This window comes from Tachysurus fulvidraco, chromosome 3, assembly GCF_022655615.1.
Source record: "Tachysurus fulvidraco isolate hzauxx_2018 chromosome 3, HZAU_PFXX_2.0, whole genome shotgun sequence".
NCBI classification, from domain to species: domain Eukaryota; kingdom Metazoa; phylum Chordata; class Actinopteri; order Siluriformes; family Bagridae; genus Tachysurus; species Tachysurus fulvidraco.
In genome coordinates, this window is record NC_062520.1 from 16404810 (window position 1) to 16419682 (window position 14873).

General features: G+C 33.5%; 1 protein-coding gene across 2 annotated transcripts; it reads right to left on the bottom strand.

Annotated features, from left to right (window-relative positions):
- Positions 1-539: 539 nt before the first annotated feature.
- LOC113644225 (protein lin-28 homolog A) lies at positions 540-12092 on the bottom strand. Of its 2 annotated transcripts, none has more exons than XM_047811872.1 (4): positions 11977-12092; positions 10267-10448; positions 5637-5824; positions 540-4010 (listed from the first exon to the last, which is right to left on the bottom strand). In XM_047811872.1, exons 1-4 carry the CDS (start codon positions 11981-11983, stop codon positions 3716-3718), a joined length of 672 nt encoding a protein of 223 aa, XP_047667828.1. In that variant the 5' UTR covers positions 11984-12092; the 3' UTR covers positions 540-3715. The 2 variants fall into 2 exon arrangements, with proteins under 2 accessions (XP_047667828.1, XP_027004680.1); XM_027148879.2 differs by lacking the exon at positions 11977-12092 and adding an exon at positions 10850-11070.
- Positions 12093-14873: the final 2781 nt, after the last annotated feature.

Below are 14873 nucleotides of genomic sequence, written 5' to 3' on the forward strand. Positions count from 1 at the left end.
GTGAAAATAAAAGCTCTTTCCCCTTTATTGCAAGCTAGCATCAAAATTCTAATCACCATTTTAATGGTTTTAACAATGACCTGTGAATGGAAACACAACCACTAAGTTATCTCGGTAAAAGCAAAATTGCAGCAACAACCAACAGAAATTGGTGGGAATAGAAATTGCACTGGAATAGAATTTTATAGAGCATACTGGAAAATACTTAAAGTGCTTCAAATAGGAGAAAAATGTAACCATTATAGCACAATATGGATTTTTCCTTTTGAAGATTACTACAAATTTTGTTTCAATTTTATATATTAAAAGAAATACATTTAAGAAATGCAATTATGTGAAATTAGATACAGGTAAAGATTACGTCTCTTGAAAAATGCCTTGGGCAATTTATTATAGTTAAAAGGTATGACCTTTATCCCACATCACACTTAATCCTGCCAAATGATGGTGCAATCAGTTTCTGCATTTTATATGATTGTTGCAACCAAAACGTGCAGAAGACGTGGCAACCTTTGTCGTTTAAATTACTACCAGTGAGACACATTTGTAATTATTTTATATGATAGTTGTACACATGTTCAATGCACATCGCAAATGACATCACAAGGTGTGTCTTGGCTCAAATATGCAGAATTTCTGGAGTCATTTTTAAAAATTAAAAAAGTAAATAAATAAATAAAATGCTTGATAGTCTGTATATTTCTCCAAATGCAAAACTGAAAAATCCTGGAGATACTGTGTAATGTTTCTAAAGCTTGGTAGGGTCCACACATAAAATATCACAAACAAAATCATGTCACTTTATTATATTAAAAATCTGACACTCTAAGAAGACAAATATTCCTGAGAACTTTTCTTTGCTTTTGCATTCAGTCACATAATGAAAAGAAAATAGTTTTTCATCACAGCTAACAAACCAAACAGACAGTTAAATTCTTTGGTTTGGAAAAAAAAAGCACATGAATATTAACAGGCACAACCATTTTTAATCAAAATCTCGGCTTCATTTAATAATTTTAACAAAAAGCATAAAAAACAATCATTTGCTCATGTTTATACAGAACAATGGTCACGTCAGTAGGTAAGTTTATTAAAGAAGAAAACCTCTAGATCTAAAACTCCAAAACATTCTGCTGATTAGAAGGAGATTAGAAAAGATTTTAGCTCGCACAGCTGTGAAACATCTCAGATCAAAAAGACAAGCAGTACATTTGTCTTGTTTTAGCAGTGTGACAAACTCCTAATAAAAGGTCAATTATGCACACGATATTGTACGTATAAACAACAGAAGCATTTTACAATAAATTGCATTTAAAGTCACTTATGTTGCTCTAAATTTTCTAAAAAAAATTGTCAAAGGCAATGACCTTCATGAACAAAACGACTGAGGTAGGAGTTACTGTAAACTGAGGGAGGAAGAAAACAAAAAAAAAATAAAAATCACGAACACTACAGAGAAAATGCCCTATATAACCACAAGGAGGCACTAAACTTCTCAAAACAGCAGGTACAATACTAGCCTGTTTATGCAGAATTTGAAACATTATTACCTGAACATGATACAAGTATCCATTACTACAGATATGTCAGTACAGTAAAGTCCAGCAAGTCATTATTACATTAAGTACATTTTTAAACTTCAGTAATAACGTTAGAAGCAAAAATTGCAAAAGTATCATGAGCATTTCCATTTAATTTTTACAACCTCTATATTTCATACAGATTACTTTTTTTAACAGTTAAACACATATAAGAAGCCTGTTTATAAATAAACTAGCTATAAATTATTGACATAAGTTACATAATTGTTAAACAAGTCCCTGAGAGGAGGCTTTTCACTGAGCAGCTCATTGTTCAGTTCTGTGGAACAGTCAGGGATTCAGGTTGGCTTATGTTGGTTGTGCCACAGATAACAAATCTAACTGCTGAGTTGTTAAAATAAAATAGAATAAAGATTGATCATTTATTACTAAAACTCCACCTTCTGTTAGTTTGAAAAGAACTACATGCAAGATTGTATAAATAATTGGTAAACATATATGCACCATTAACTTACTTCACCTTAGATTGACTAGATGTTCAATTCAGGCAAAACTCTACCCATTTCCCTATTTCTAAGAAAATACATCAAGCTGACAAGTCGTTTTTGAACAACACACGAACTGAAGACTAATCCTGCAATATCTGCTTATGAGAATGCATACAGTATGTCTAGAAATTGGAATCTATTTTTTTTTTAAGCCCATTACTTAAATTTTTTTAATGATTATTTTTTTTTATATTACTTTTAGCCAATTTTAAAAAGCAGCTACTTAAATGATTAAAAAAGGAAAGATTTTTATTACTAAGAATATATATTCACTGATATGGCCCATATCTTAAGAGTTAATCATATTAGGAGGTTCAATTAAAAGAACACAAAACAACTGCGAATCATTTACTTCACTTTCACTTATAATGGAAGTCTAAAGGTAGTTATTAAATTCCTTCAATAAACATTTAAAATATGGAATTCTGCTCACTTTACCCAAATGTTTTATATTTCTGTGCATGATTAGTTGGAAACGTATTTGTTAACCACTTCTTTATGAAAGATTCAGAATAAGTTTAACAGAAATGTTACTTAGCTGTACCAACTTCCCAAAACCTCCATTATAAGCAAGTAAAAATAAGCATGAACTTGATGGTAGAAAACTTACCTCTTTATATAAAAAAGGAAGAAGAAAAAATTAATTATAAATACCAGATAAAATCCATTGTGCTTCTTCATGTCTGTTCATCCACTACATGATTCAGTTAATACTGCCATGATTGCCTAATGTAGAACTAGCTACTGCTTTTACATCATATCCTTCATGTCTGACTCCTACATTAACACACTTAACAAGAAATCTGTTTTCAGATATTATGGTGCATGTGTGCTTAAAATCCTGCACTTCAAATAATTACACTTTTTTCAGTTTTAAATGGTCTCTGCAAGACGTTTTCCTCACCCAAAATATAATGTTTACATTAACAGTATTAAGAGACAGTAGTATTCAAGGATCTAATCTGATCTCAGACAAAAGAGATCAATACTCATAGTTAAATTTGGAACCTGATTTTAAAACATGTAGACAATAAAAAGAAAATTTCTCTCTGTAGACATCCCACGATTGCAGACACTTTCAAATGAACAAATAGGGTGGCGATATAGTGTGTTGTGGCTTTAGAGTAATGGAAAGGGGAATTAAGCATACTAATACAGGAAGTATGTTTAAACGTTTAAAAACCTATAAGAGAACACCAATCTCTTATTTTCTTTGGCTCAAGATTGTATAACGTGCCTACTGAAGTCAAGAATCCCTGCATCTGTTTTAAATGTTTTATACTGCATTCAAGTTGGAGAACATGGTCAAGAATAAACAGCAAAGCAATAAAATTAGCAAAATGCATTCTTGCTAGATGTATATATTGTGCATAAGGTCTCAGTCTCTTAAAAGCACTGGGAAACCATTTGCACTCGTTCACAGTGCAGTTGATCATGAATCCAAAAGAAGAAGAAGAAGAAAAAAAAAAGCAGCATGCATTCCCTCTCTTTAGGTTAAAGAGATCCAGAGATGTTAACCTGGCCTTAACTCGCTGGTCTGAGGTAGGGTGAATCCAGTATAATTCTCACAATGAAGTGCTGGATAAAACTAGGCAGCCTGAAAGACTGGTGCGATGATAAAGCAACTCATTTTTTCCTCTTTTTTCTTTGTGATGAGGCAGCTTTCAGTGTGGGAGAGCTAGAGGTTTTGCTAAGGGTGGAGCTTTCCTGAGATGTGTACAAGGCTCTTTGAGGGCTTGGGATCTGGACAGAGCTCGAGCTGCACGGCTCTAAGCTACATCTTCCCTGAGAGGCTGAGGGCGATTTGTGGGGACAATGTGCCACCATGTGGGAGGCACTCTGGCAGTAGTGGCACTTTTTGGGTTGTGGAGGGAGGCCACACTCTTTGGCATGATGGTCCAGATCACCACAGTTGTAACAGCTGTTGGAAGAAATAATCTGAATCAACAATCGTACATAAGACTATATAAAATGAGAGAGAGAGTGTGTGAGAGAGAGATACACAAACACACACACAAAATAATCCTTTGTTCATCTTCAGTAAGCTCTTTGCAACCATGGGAATCAACCATGGATGCTCCAGCAGTCCATTACATGCTGATGAACAAATTAACATTTATAAAGGACTAGATTTGGGATATTTATTAGATATTTTACCCCATTAGACAATTTGTCTTTCTGCATGACACACATTTCAGCCTGTCATTCTCCAGGATTGTGTCATCAATTTCTTAAACCTCTACGATTCAAGCTTTGCTACTGTATTCATGCCAAGTATGACTTTCTTGTTACTTTATTTTTAAAAGCTTATCTCCTTAATGGATTCACTTTTTTTTTCTTTTTACTCAAAACAAACTTCATGGTCTGACATTCAGCTTGTAGGGGGTCCTGCATGGTGAATTGCTCCCCTTTCACAAAATGTTTAATGTTTAAAGCATGACGATTTTCGCCATGCTAGTGTCCATGTCCTCTTATTTTCACAGTTCCCTTTAAGGGTATTTGTCTGTACAAGTAAAAACTGGACAAAGATTATCACCTCAGATATGATCGATTTTAGAATCCACTGAGAAATAATAATAAATAGTATATAAATCTCTAGAGGTCTACATTCATATTACAATCATACAAGAGGACATTCATATTTCAATCATTTCCAAATGTATGTGTACAACAGAACACATCTTAAACGTACACAAATTATATATGTACACAGCCTTGTCAACAGTGGATGGCATGTTCTTGGCAATTAGAGGTAGGCTTAGATACATTTTTAAAGTAATAAATTATAATATTCCCATCTCTTAAATCAACAAACTGCCATAGTAGAACAACAAGGATTTACCTCACAGAATATGGCACCTTGTGTTAGAAATTCTTTTAATGAATAACACCATGTGACACAGCACAGTCAGGAATTATGGATTAATTGAGAGTTTAGAATTATTACGAGCAAAGAAAACTCTTCATAAGCATGAAGACAGAAAGGCATTAAACACCCATGACTTCTAAAGAAATTAATGATATCAGGGTCATCTTAATCCAGAATTAGGGGTCATTGATCACTTTTCTACAATACACACAATCAAAACATTAGTTGTGTGTTATGTTCTTAGTACAATGTCATACTGTTTTTTTTTCTCTACCACACTTCTAAGAACCAAAGTGATGCTACAAGGCTTTACCCAAACCCAAGCAGAAATAGCAGCAATTTAGCAGGAAAAAAAAGCTCCTGGACACAAATGTGTTAAAACCATGGCAACAAGCCTAGACTGAGCAAAGAACAGCCTCTCTCCTGAAAAATGAAATTGAACAGACTAACGCTGCTATCATCCCTCGAAATACAACACAGTAATGACAAGACCTTCATCCAGCAGAACGAATATTAAAGCTTGGTTATACCTCTTATTAAATATGTTAACTTGTACAGGTTAGTCCTCATTAGCCGATCCATACAAACTAGTCCTTACATACTGCAATTCCCTTTACTGTGGCTTGGGGAAGAAGATCATACTTTGTGGGAAGCGATCAAGAACTGCTATTTACTCACCGGTCTCCCTTTGGCTTTCGTTTTTGCTGCACGTTTTTCCCTTTGGGTCTTTTCTCGCTGCCTATACAGTGCACTCCTCCAGGCCCAGTCACTGTCACACACTCCAGTCCCTTGGAGGACTTCTTGAATGAGAACTCTACCTCCTCACCTTCCTTCAGACTCCTAAACCCCTCCATGTGCAGCTTACTCTGAGACAGTAGAAAAGTACATCAAAACATGTAGTTAGACATGTAAGAAATTACAGATAAACGTCCCCAGATTGCACTCCAAGATACACATGGAAAAGAGATCATTCCTAAAAAGCCATACATAAGGTAATGCAGTTAGAATGCTAAATGAATAAAGTCCATTAAATCGTTAGTTTGGGAGTGGCAGCAGGACATCAAGGATCCCCACTAACAAGAGTCTACGTGACCATGATTAACATTTAAAGACATCCGGCTAGATCAAAACAGAACCTCATTTAAACTACAAAAAGAGAAAACAGTATAAAATGCTTGAGCATGATTTGTCCTGGGTTCTTACTGACTCCGACAAACCCAAAGTACTCCATGTATTTTTTCACCGCTAAGCTGGAATAAACTTCTTGTTCTTCATTAAGATATTCACTCTCATCGTTTTATTTTCTTATATTTTTTATTTATTACAACATCCAGAATATTTAGCACCACCTGAAAAAAAATTTTTTGTAACTGTAATAATATATGGCTGGTCGACGATTGTAAATAAAGAAAAAACAATACTAAAATTCAAACTTGCAAACGTACACAAATAGTAGGGTTCCAGCAGCATATGGAAAGACATTCATGGTAACAATTCATACACTAAACAAATAATAAGAAACTTGTCTGGTCGACCATAATGAATATTTCACAACCTTGTAAATGTAATAATAATGACAATTTATTGGTCATCACCTAAAATTACAAGAAAAAACGTATTAATGACTATAATATAAAAAAATATATATATATATGTTTTACATGTGACTCAAGTGTGTGATGAAATTGTAACAGCTGGATTTAAATCATTTATATTACTTAATCTTATATTACTTAATGCAACTGATATGATTTCATCTTAATACAATGCTACTGCTATGTAGATATGTCTGCATTTTAACAACGTATAGAAAAATAAAAACACAGATTTCACTTTGAATCGTTTTTTTCCTCACTGTCAAATTTGCATTCATTTACAGTAAAGAATCTTTAACTACAGAAATGGCAAATTTAGTGCTTCTATCTGTTTTAACTGGGGCAGAATAAAATAATGTAATCAGTGGCTGGCAGAAATAATTAAATAAATTAATCTTTAATACACTTACTGAATAATGTTACCAAATAATATATTTGTAAAATAATCTTCATATTTAACTACATTAAAAAATAAAAGTATTACTTTTAAATACATTAAAAAACAAATACTATTCTGGTTAATACCAAATATTTACAGTTTATATTTATAGTAGGTTGAGTAGAAAATTAAATATGAATTTTTATTAATTAATTCATTCATTATGTTTAAAAGAATAATCATAATTAAACATGCAATATTTTATTATTGAAATAATAGTTCATTATTTACTTGAATACAATTATCAAATTAATGAAAACACGATGTGTAATTTTTCTTTAGTTAAAAAATAATGAATATAATGAATAATATCATTAATTATTTAAGGTATTAATTAATGTATAATTATTACCCATTATAAACTAATAACTACTATCTTTCTTCAAGAAATGCTTCTTTATTTTATAATCTTAAGCAATATTAATAAAGAAACATTTAAATCATATTTTTTGGAAGTCATCATTTAGTGAGAATCTAAAGAACAATATTTGTATTATATTGTTTATTATTTGTATGCTATTATGTGTTAATTAAAAGAAAAATTAACAGTGCACAGAAAAACAATTATTATAAACAGAGCTGAAATTCTGCACGATATATAGAGAATCATAATAGACCACAATCTATAAATACACGCTTACAAACATACTGGCAGTTTCAGTCACATGATGATTAAGCAAAGAAGAAGAAAGTTTAAAAGAGGTGACGGCTATAAACCTTTAGAAGCAAAAATACAATTGTAGATGCTACATTAAAAAAGCTGGTCCAAGTGCAAAATACCTACATACATAGAAATATGTCTTATAGAACAAATGCAACAATATCCTGATTATTGTCTTTTTGCAAACTAACTGTACCTTTCAATCTACATCACTGTTTCTGGAAGAGAGTAAAATAATGACAACAAGAGATTACAAACTGTTTCTGGCAACCATGAGAGGCCACTCACTCAGAGGCATTTCTGCTCCTCCCAACAGAGATCAAGCATGTATGGACGCCTCACAAGAGGAAGTCACGTGAACAGAAGCTACCTTTTTTCCATCCAAAGGAACAGAGAGAAGAAAAGCCCACGAGTAAGAGAAACAAAGCCTGGTATTAGCTGAGAAGGTTGGGGCCTACATGCCAAATGATAAAATGGGCTGTTGGTTAATCTTACCAGGGGCCCACACAGTCTTCTCAACACACTAACAAAATCTAACCTTCTCTGTAGAACACACATATTAGAAGTGTGCACCATCACCTAGCTAAACCCCTTACTGAACTTGCAAGCTTCACCTAAGAAGCAAGCAATCCTGAAGCTGAAAATCTCGTGTTTTTTTCCAAACTTGTTTAACCCCTCATAGTTTCACCTCAGAAAAAGCGGATTTAAAGAAACCCTTCCCCCACACTCATACTAAAGCTGAGCACAATAAGAAGACATGTTTCAGCAGTGCCTAGACATTGTTTTTCTGGGTAGAGGCATTAGAGAACAACTGTTTCTACAATTAAATAACATGACTTTTACCATTTCAAGTACAGGTGGAGTAAAAAATTTGCCAAAAATTTCACTGCAAAAATGAAAACTCAAAAGAGAAAAATTAAATTCTCTTTTAACCGATCAGTCCCATTGTGTAAAATCAGCACAATGATTGAGTAATCCATCGGGATGCAAAATGAGACATTAGCAAAGACAATCAGCAGACAAATACTAGACAATAACCTAATGCTTAGTCATCGCCACAGAACTAAAATAAACAAAGAAATATATTTTTCATTAAAACACTTGATTGTCCAGATATTGAAAATGAGCCAATGTCAATAATTAGACCTTTCTAATATTTATGATAATCCCATAGTTTAGCCTTTACAAATTTCTTACAGGAGTAAATCATACAATTATCAGATTTATTATGCTGGGAATCCATTCTTTACAGATTACACCACACTAACATAATACATCTATACAGGCTACTACAGTATCCTATCCTATACTACTATAGCAATAACCTTACAGATTTATGCTTATATAGCATGAGCTAATATTTTTATGTTAATAAAGTACAATATTTAAAAAATAAATATATTTTCTAAAAAAAAAAAAATAGTTTAAGAATAAATATACTAGTATAACCATCTTCATAGTTTTATTATGCTACTATAGTGTAATCTATACAGCAATTAATTTAAATTATAGAATTGTTTGAATGTTTAACATAAGCTGTAAATATTAAAGATTATCCGGTAGTACTGAGGTGATTTTATGTTTGAATGTTTAACATGAAGGCTGTTCAAGTAACAAATTAAACATAAAATCACCTCAGTACTACCGGATAATCTTTAATATTTACAGCTTACCCCAACATGAAAAACTGAACATGAGAGAATACCAAACATATATATTGTAAAGCATAAATGAAAGACAAAAGACTCACTATCAAAATGGTAATGCCACTCACCATTCAGTAGCAATTTCCTCTCTAAGATAGATCATTTGTTTTGTCTTTTCTTTTCTTTTCCTTTTTTTAAAACAGCTGTCTGGGGTTATTTGAGCTATAAATTAGAATTTCATACCCTGGCTGGATAAGTAAAGGCTGTAATTATGATCAGATGTGTGTGAAGGTAATAAGGACATGGGATACTTATGGGATGGTTTTCAAACAATTAAGGGAAAACAACAATTGATACATTTTGAATAGTGCTTCAGTAATAAACAGAAAGTAATCATTAAAAGTCTGTATTTAATGAGTATTCTTTTAAAAATTATAAACAATCAGGTGAAAGATGTTTTATTGTCTTTAAACTATTGTAAAAGGTTAAAGAGTCTTGAGACTATTTGTAAATGATCTTGAAAACAGCTCATATCACCTATGGTAAGAACTACAAAATGTGAATGAAGTAAAAGTTGAATGGAAACCCAGGAGGCATAGATCTTATTAAATGCCCTTTTCAGTTCAAGGTCCAGCTTAAGGTTGTCAGAATGCATGGCGTTTTCTAGTTTGAAAAACTGTGGTGATTTAAGATGTGCTGAATGGGCTTGCAAGCACAAAAAAAATCAACATTAATCTGAAGTGTAAACAATGAGGCCTACGCTAACATGAGCCAGATCCTGTGACCCTGTAATAATCTTTTGCTGGCAAAACTAATAATCATGGAGCAAAATAAGTGTAAATGTGTCTTTCTCTGAATGAAGGCCTTCCTGTTGAGAAGTTAAACTTAACTAGGCCTTGGGCACAGAACCACAAGCAATAGCTACTCCTTCAAGTTCGTGTTTTATCTCGTTGGATGCTGGACTTACTTGGTGAACAAATACGTCCATTGGAGGATCAATAGGTGTTCCTCCGCGATTTGTCATTGATATGAATCCAAAGCCCATTCGTACATTAAACCACTTACAGTGGCCTGTGCCGTACATGTGAGAGGAGCCAGTGCCTTCCTGCGCCTCGGGACGATGGCTCCCTGCACCAGTCCCCACTCCTCCTGACAGGGTAAACAACACAAGGTTAGCCTGAGCTACAGCATCAGGAAGCCTTTTACATCATTATGTCCTGAGATTACAGGGTTACAAGGTGCTTCCTTGGTCATTCTGTCAGACTTATTTTGCGATTAATTTCAGTGTATGTAATTTCAGTACTGTTTAGGATCCTTAAGCCTGATGTGTATATGGAGTATGAACCAACATACTGTCGTATACATAAACAAACAGGTGTACTTCTCGTCTTAAATGCCGATCTAAACTGTTGTACACAAACACAGTCTGTATATTTATATGCCCAGGGAATAAACACATGATGCTTGTTTAAAAAGGACCCACAGTAGTGAACTAGCCACAACACAGTGAGAGCAGCAGCTCAGGCTACGTCGCTACAACCATAGGATACCTTCGGCCATGTTTCCTTTGGCTCCCTTGCTCCAAACTTCGGAGAGTGTAAGTCCTTCTGTGGAAATATTTGGTCCTCGTCATAAATGTAACCCAATGCTTTACACAAACCATAATGTAGCGTGCATGATCTAGCGCGCCCTACAACACACAGACGTTTTTCTCTTTTGCATCTAGTGCACTCCCCCCTTTGCTCCTTTTTTCATTAGCCACTCCCACATTCAGTCACATGCCCCTCTGCGCCAATTACAGACGCTGGATTCTCTTCGAATTCAGGTTTAGGGGCGGGGCCTTGCGAGACACGGCAGCCAATCGTCGTTGAGTGCACACATGCCCGTAGAATCCTCACTGAAGAAAACATTTATTTTTCTGTGTTTTCACTGCATGCGGTGTGGTTTTCTCGGAACGAACACGATTTCATTACAAATCCTAGGTGTTTGTTAGTACTATTAAAATATCTTGTAGGATTATTTACCGTTTAAAGAGCAAAGAAAAGTAAGGAACATAATTTAGCTTTTTAATTATTATTATTTTTTAAATATATAAATACATTTTATTATTGTTTTATAAACCTGCTTTACTGGAAACTTGCTTAGTTAAAAAACCCTGCATTCTATTGTATTGATGAATATCTATTCTCCCCGTTATTGGATTAAATCTTCAGCTATTACTAAATCCTATGTGTAGGATACAACACTTACACTGGGTTAAAGATAACACACTAATTAATGCAGGCTGCTAAATGGAAACAGATAACAGTTACAGAACGCAACTAAGCAATCAGCAACACAACAACACCAAACTAACAAACAATTAACACACATGAAACGTGATCGACTAATTATTTTATATGTCCTTATATATAATCCCACTTTTTAAAAGGCTTAACAATTATTATTACTCTTGGTATATCACACATTCTATTCTAACCAGTAATATTTATTTATTAAGTGAAAATAGTCGATATAATTATATCTATGTGTTCAACTTATATATATATATACACACACACGTGTATATACATACATATAGAAAATCTCAGATTTATCGGTTTAAACCAGTTTATTCTGAACATTGGGAATGTCCGTCTGTAGAATTAACGATTAGGTAAAATCAAGTGGCCCTTACCATTCATCCCAAAGACACTTCCTAAATTAAGAAGAGACAAATAACGAGGCGGTGTTGTTCATCACACAGTGTTAAGTTTACTGACTTAAGTAAAATGTATTGCATGGTTATTCCTTACCCATTTACGGGTAAAGCACGATTTCCTTTGTTATCAGAAACGTACTGACTTGTGTGTGTGTGTGTGTGTGTGTGTGTGTGTGTGTGTGTGTGTGTGTGTGTGTGTGTGTGTGTGTGTGTGTGTTACCCACTGATTCTCCGATGCGGATGCTAAAACATGCGGTGGGGGTTGGAAAGCCCTGCATAGCATACCTCTCTCTCTCTCTCTCTCTCTCTCTCTCTCTCTCTCTCTCTCTCTCTCTCTAACACACACACACACACACACACACACACACACACACACACACACACACACACCCTGAACATAAAAACTTTGAATATAAACACATCTTGCCACAAATTGCGTAAAGCAAGAAATTAAAGTGTTTTTAAATACACATTTATTAAGTGTCGTATTTACAAACCCTTAAAGTCTGACATGTATGTAGGATTTAAAGATACAGTAGAATAGTTGTGGATATATTTGTTTCCTTAGAAGCAGAGAAGCAGAAGCACAGCTAGGCTTGTACTGAAAACAAGGACATAATTCGTTTTGCACATATTTTGCCGTGCATTTTATCTTGAGGTAAGATACAGGGGGTAAACAACCTGCAAAAACTGTGCGAATGAAATACGGATGATTAACTTTAATAAAAATAAATACACACACATTATGTACTGTTTATACTAAAAAAATGAAATATACAGTACTTCAGTTTGGGAAAAACCTAAATCTTTTAACCCTACCATAAATTCCATATCAGACAGAAAGGCTTTCAAACAGAAAACAGAACAGTTTCAAACGAAAAGTCTTAGCAAGGTAAAGATCTCATACATAACTCTTAAAGAGTACTTTTAATAAGTCTCAGTATAATAGTAAAATTTTACTAGAAAATATAAATCACTTTCAACTAATAACTGCTTCTGAAATGATAGGCGATGTCATATATTTTTTAAACTATTAAATTATTATTCTCATTGTTTTCAACAAAATTTTAATGTAATTGAAAGTAGGTCATTAATCAAGATGAGCGCCCCTTGTTGCCGGTTCTGGAAACTGCATACACTGGGGAATGAAGGGGTTAAATTTCGCAAACGACACTGACACCGACCTTTTTCAGACGTTCAGAAAAACAGAAGCATAAAAAATAAGTAAAATGTCCAGGACGAAATCCAAGTTTATTACGTGGGATCCATGAAGAGGAGGTTCCTATAGAAATCTGTATACAGCCTATATTTATTTCCATAATACTACTAATACAAGTGCTGCTGCTCTTCTACTACATTTACGGAAGTTCTTAGGGAACTGCAGTTTTGAAAGGAAACCGCAAGTGCGCAATTTCAGGAATTTCTTTGGACAGATAATGCGCACAAAAGGAATGTGTTTTGGTGATTCTTCACAGTAATTCAAGTAATTCAAGATGTTCCAAATTGGGACACCATGATCCAAATTAATTGGGTCAGTCTTAAAATACAAGTGTAAAGAGGAAAAGTGAAAGGATATAAATGATTAAATTATGATTGAATGGATGTGTGGATTATGGATAAATATGCATTATATGCATTGTTTTTCATTAAATGCTGTTTGTATGAAGCATTCTAAGAAGTAGGGAAATGCAGTAGACTGAGACATTTTGAACATTACATAGACCTGCTGCTTAGAAAGAGATTTTTACTTAGTGTACTGGGTTTATATAATGTTGATCTTTATTTGTTAAATTATATGTTGAAATAAATGAATATGCCAACGTACAGTTTCCTTGAACATGCATGTTCATATGAATTTTAGAATTTTTATTGGAAAAGTTTTAAATTTTGGAAAATAATAAATGATAATGTTTTTCTAAACCTTGTTACTGTAATGATTGCTATAAGAAATTGGTCAAAATCATAATATTTATAGTTTAAATAGTGTTTTGTGTTCCTAAAAGTTTAAAAAGGATTCTTGTAAATTTGGACATTTGCAAAATAAAAATCTGCCCAAATATGTCTATGACTATACATACACACTGCATTATACACACTGGACTATACATACACATTGCATTTAATACCATAATCCATCTGTTACCACTAGATACCATCCAATGCACATCCATGTCACTTCTGTACCTGTACAATCTGTTGCACTTTATAGTATTTTATATATAATATATTTACACATATACATATATAAGTACATATTGCACATAATGTGTAGTGCTACTGTAAGGATGCCCAATAGTACACTGTGTACTGACTAAATGTATGAGCATATTGCACGTTTACTTGTTTATTTTGTTATCTGTTTGTTAATTGTACATATTGTGCACACATTGTACTGACTATATGTATGAGCATACTGCACATTTCACCTGCTGATTTCATTATGTTGTTAATTGTACATATTGTACCCACACATCGAACTGACTATATGTATGAGCAAATTGCACATTTTCACATGTCAACTCATTATCTATATCTTTATCGGTATAACTGTTCTGCAATTTCTGGAGTTTGCTCCTAAGAATTTCACTCACCAAGGCACATGTGCTGTGGTGATGTGACAATAAAAGTGACTTGACTTGACTTGACTTGACTTGAACCTATTGTCTACAGTCACCTTGTTTATTTATGTACCCAATCCAAAATGAAAGAAATAAGTATTTTAATTTACAATAAATCCGTGAATGCAGTAAATGTCATGCAGAAAAACACCTTCATTACTATACTTTTATATTACTATTATTTTCCATTGAATCTTAACATATTTACTCTTAATTACACTTGAAATTAAAAGCATACATTTAACATTTTTATTT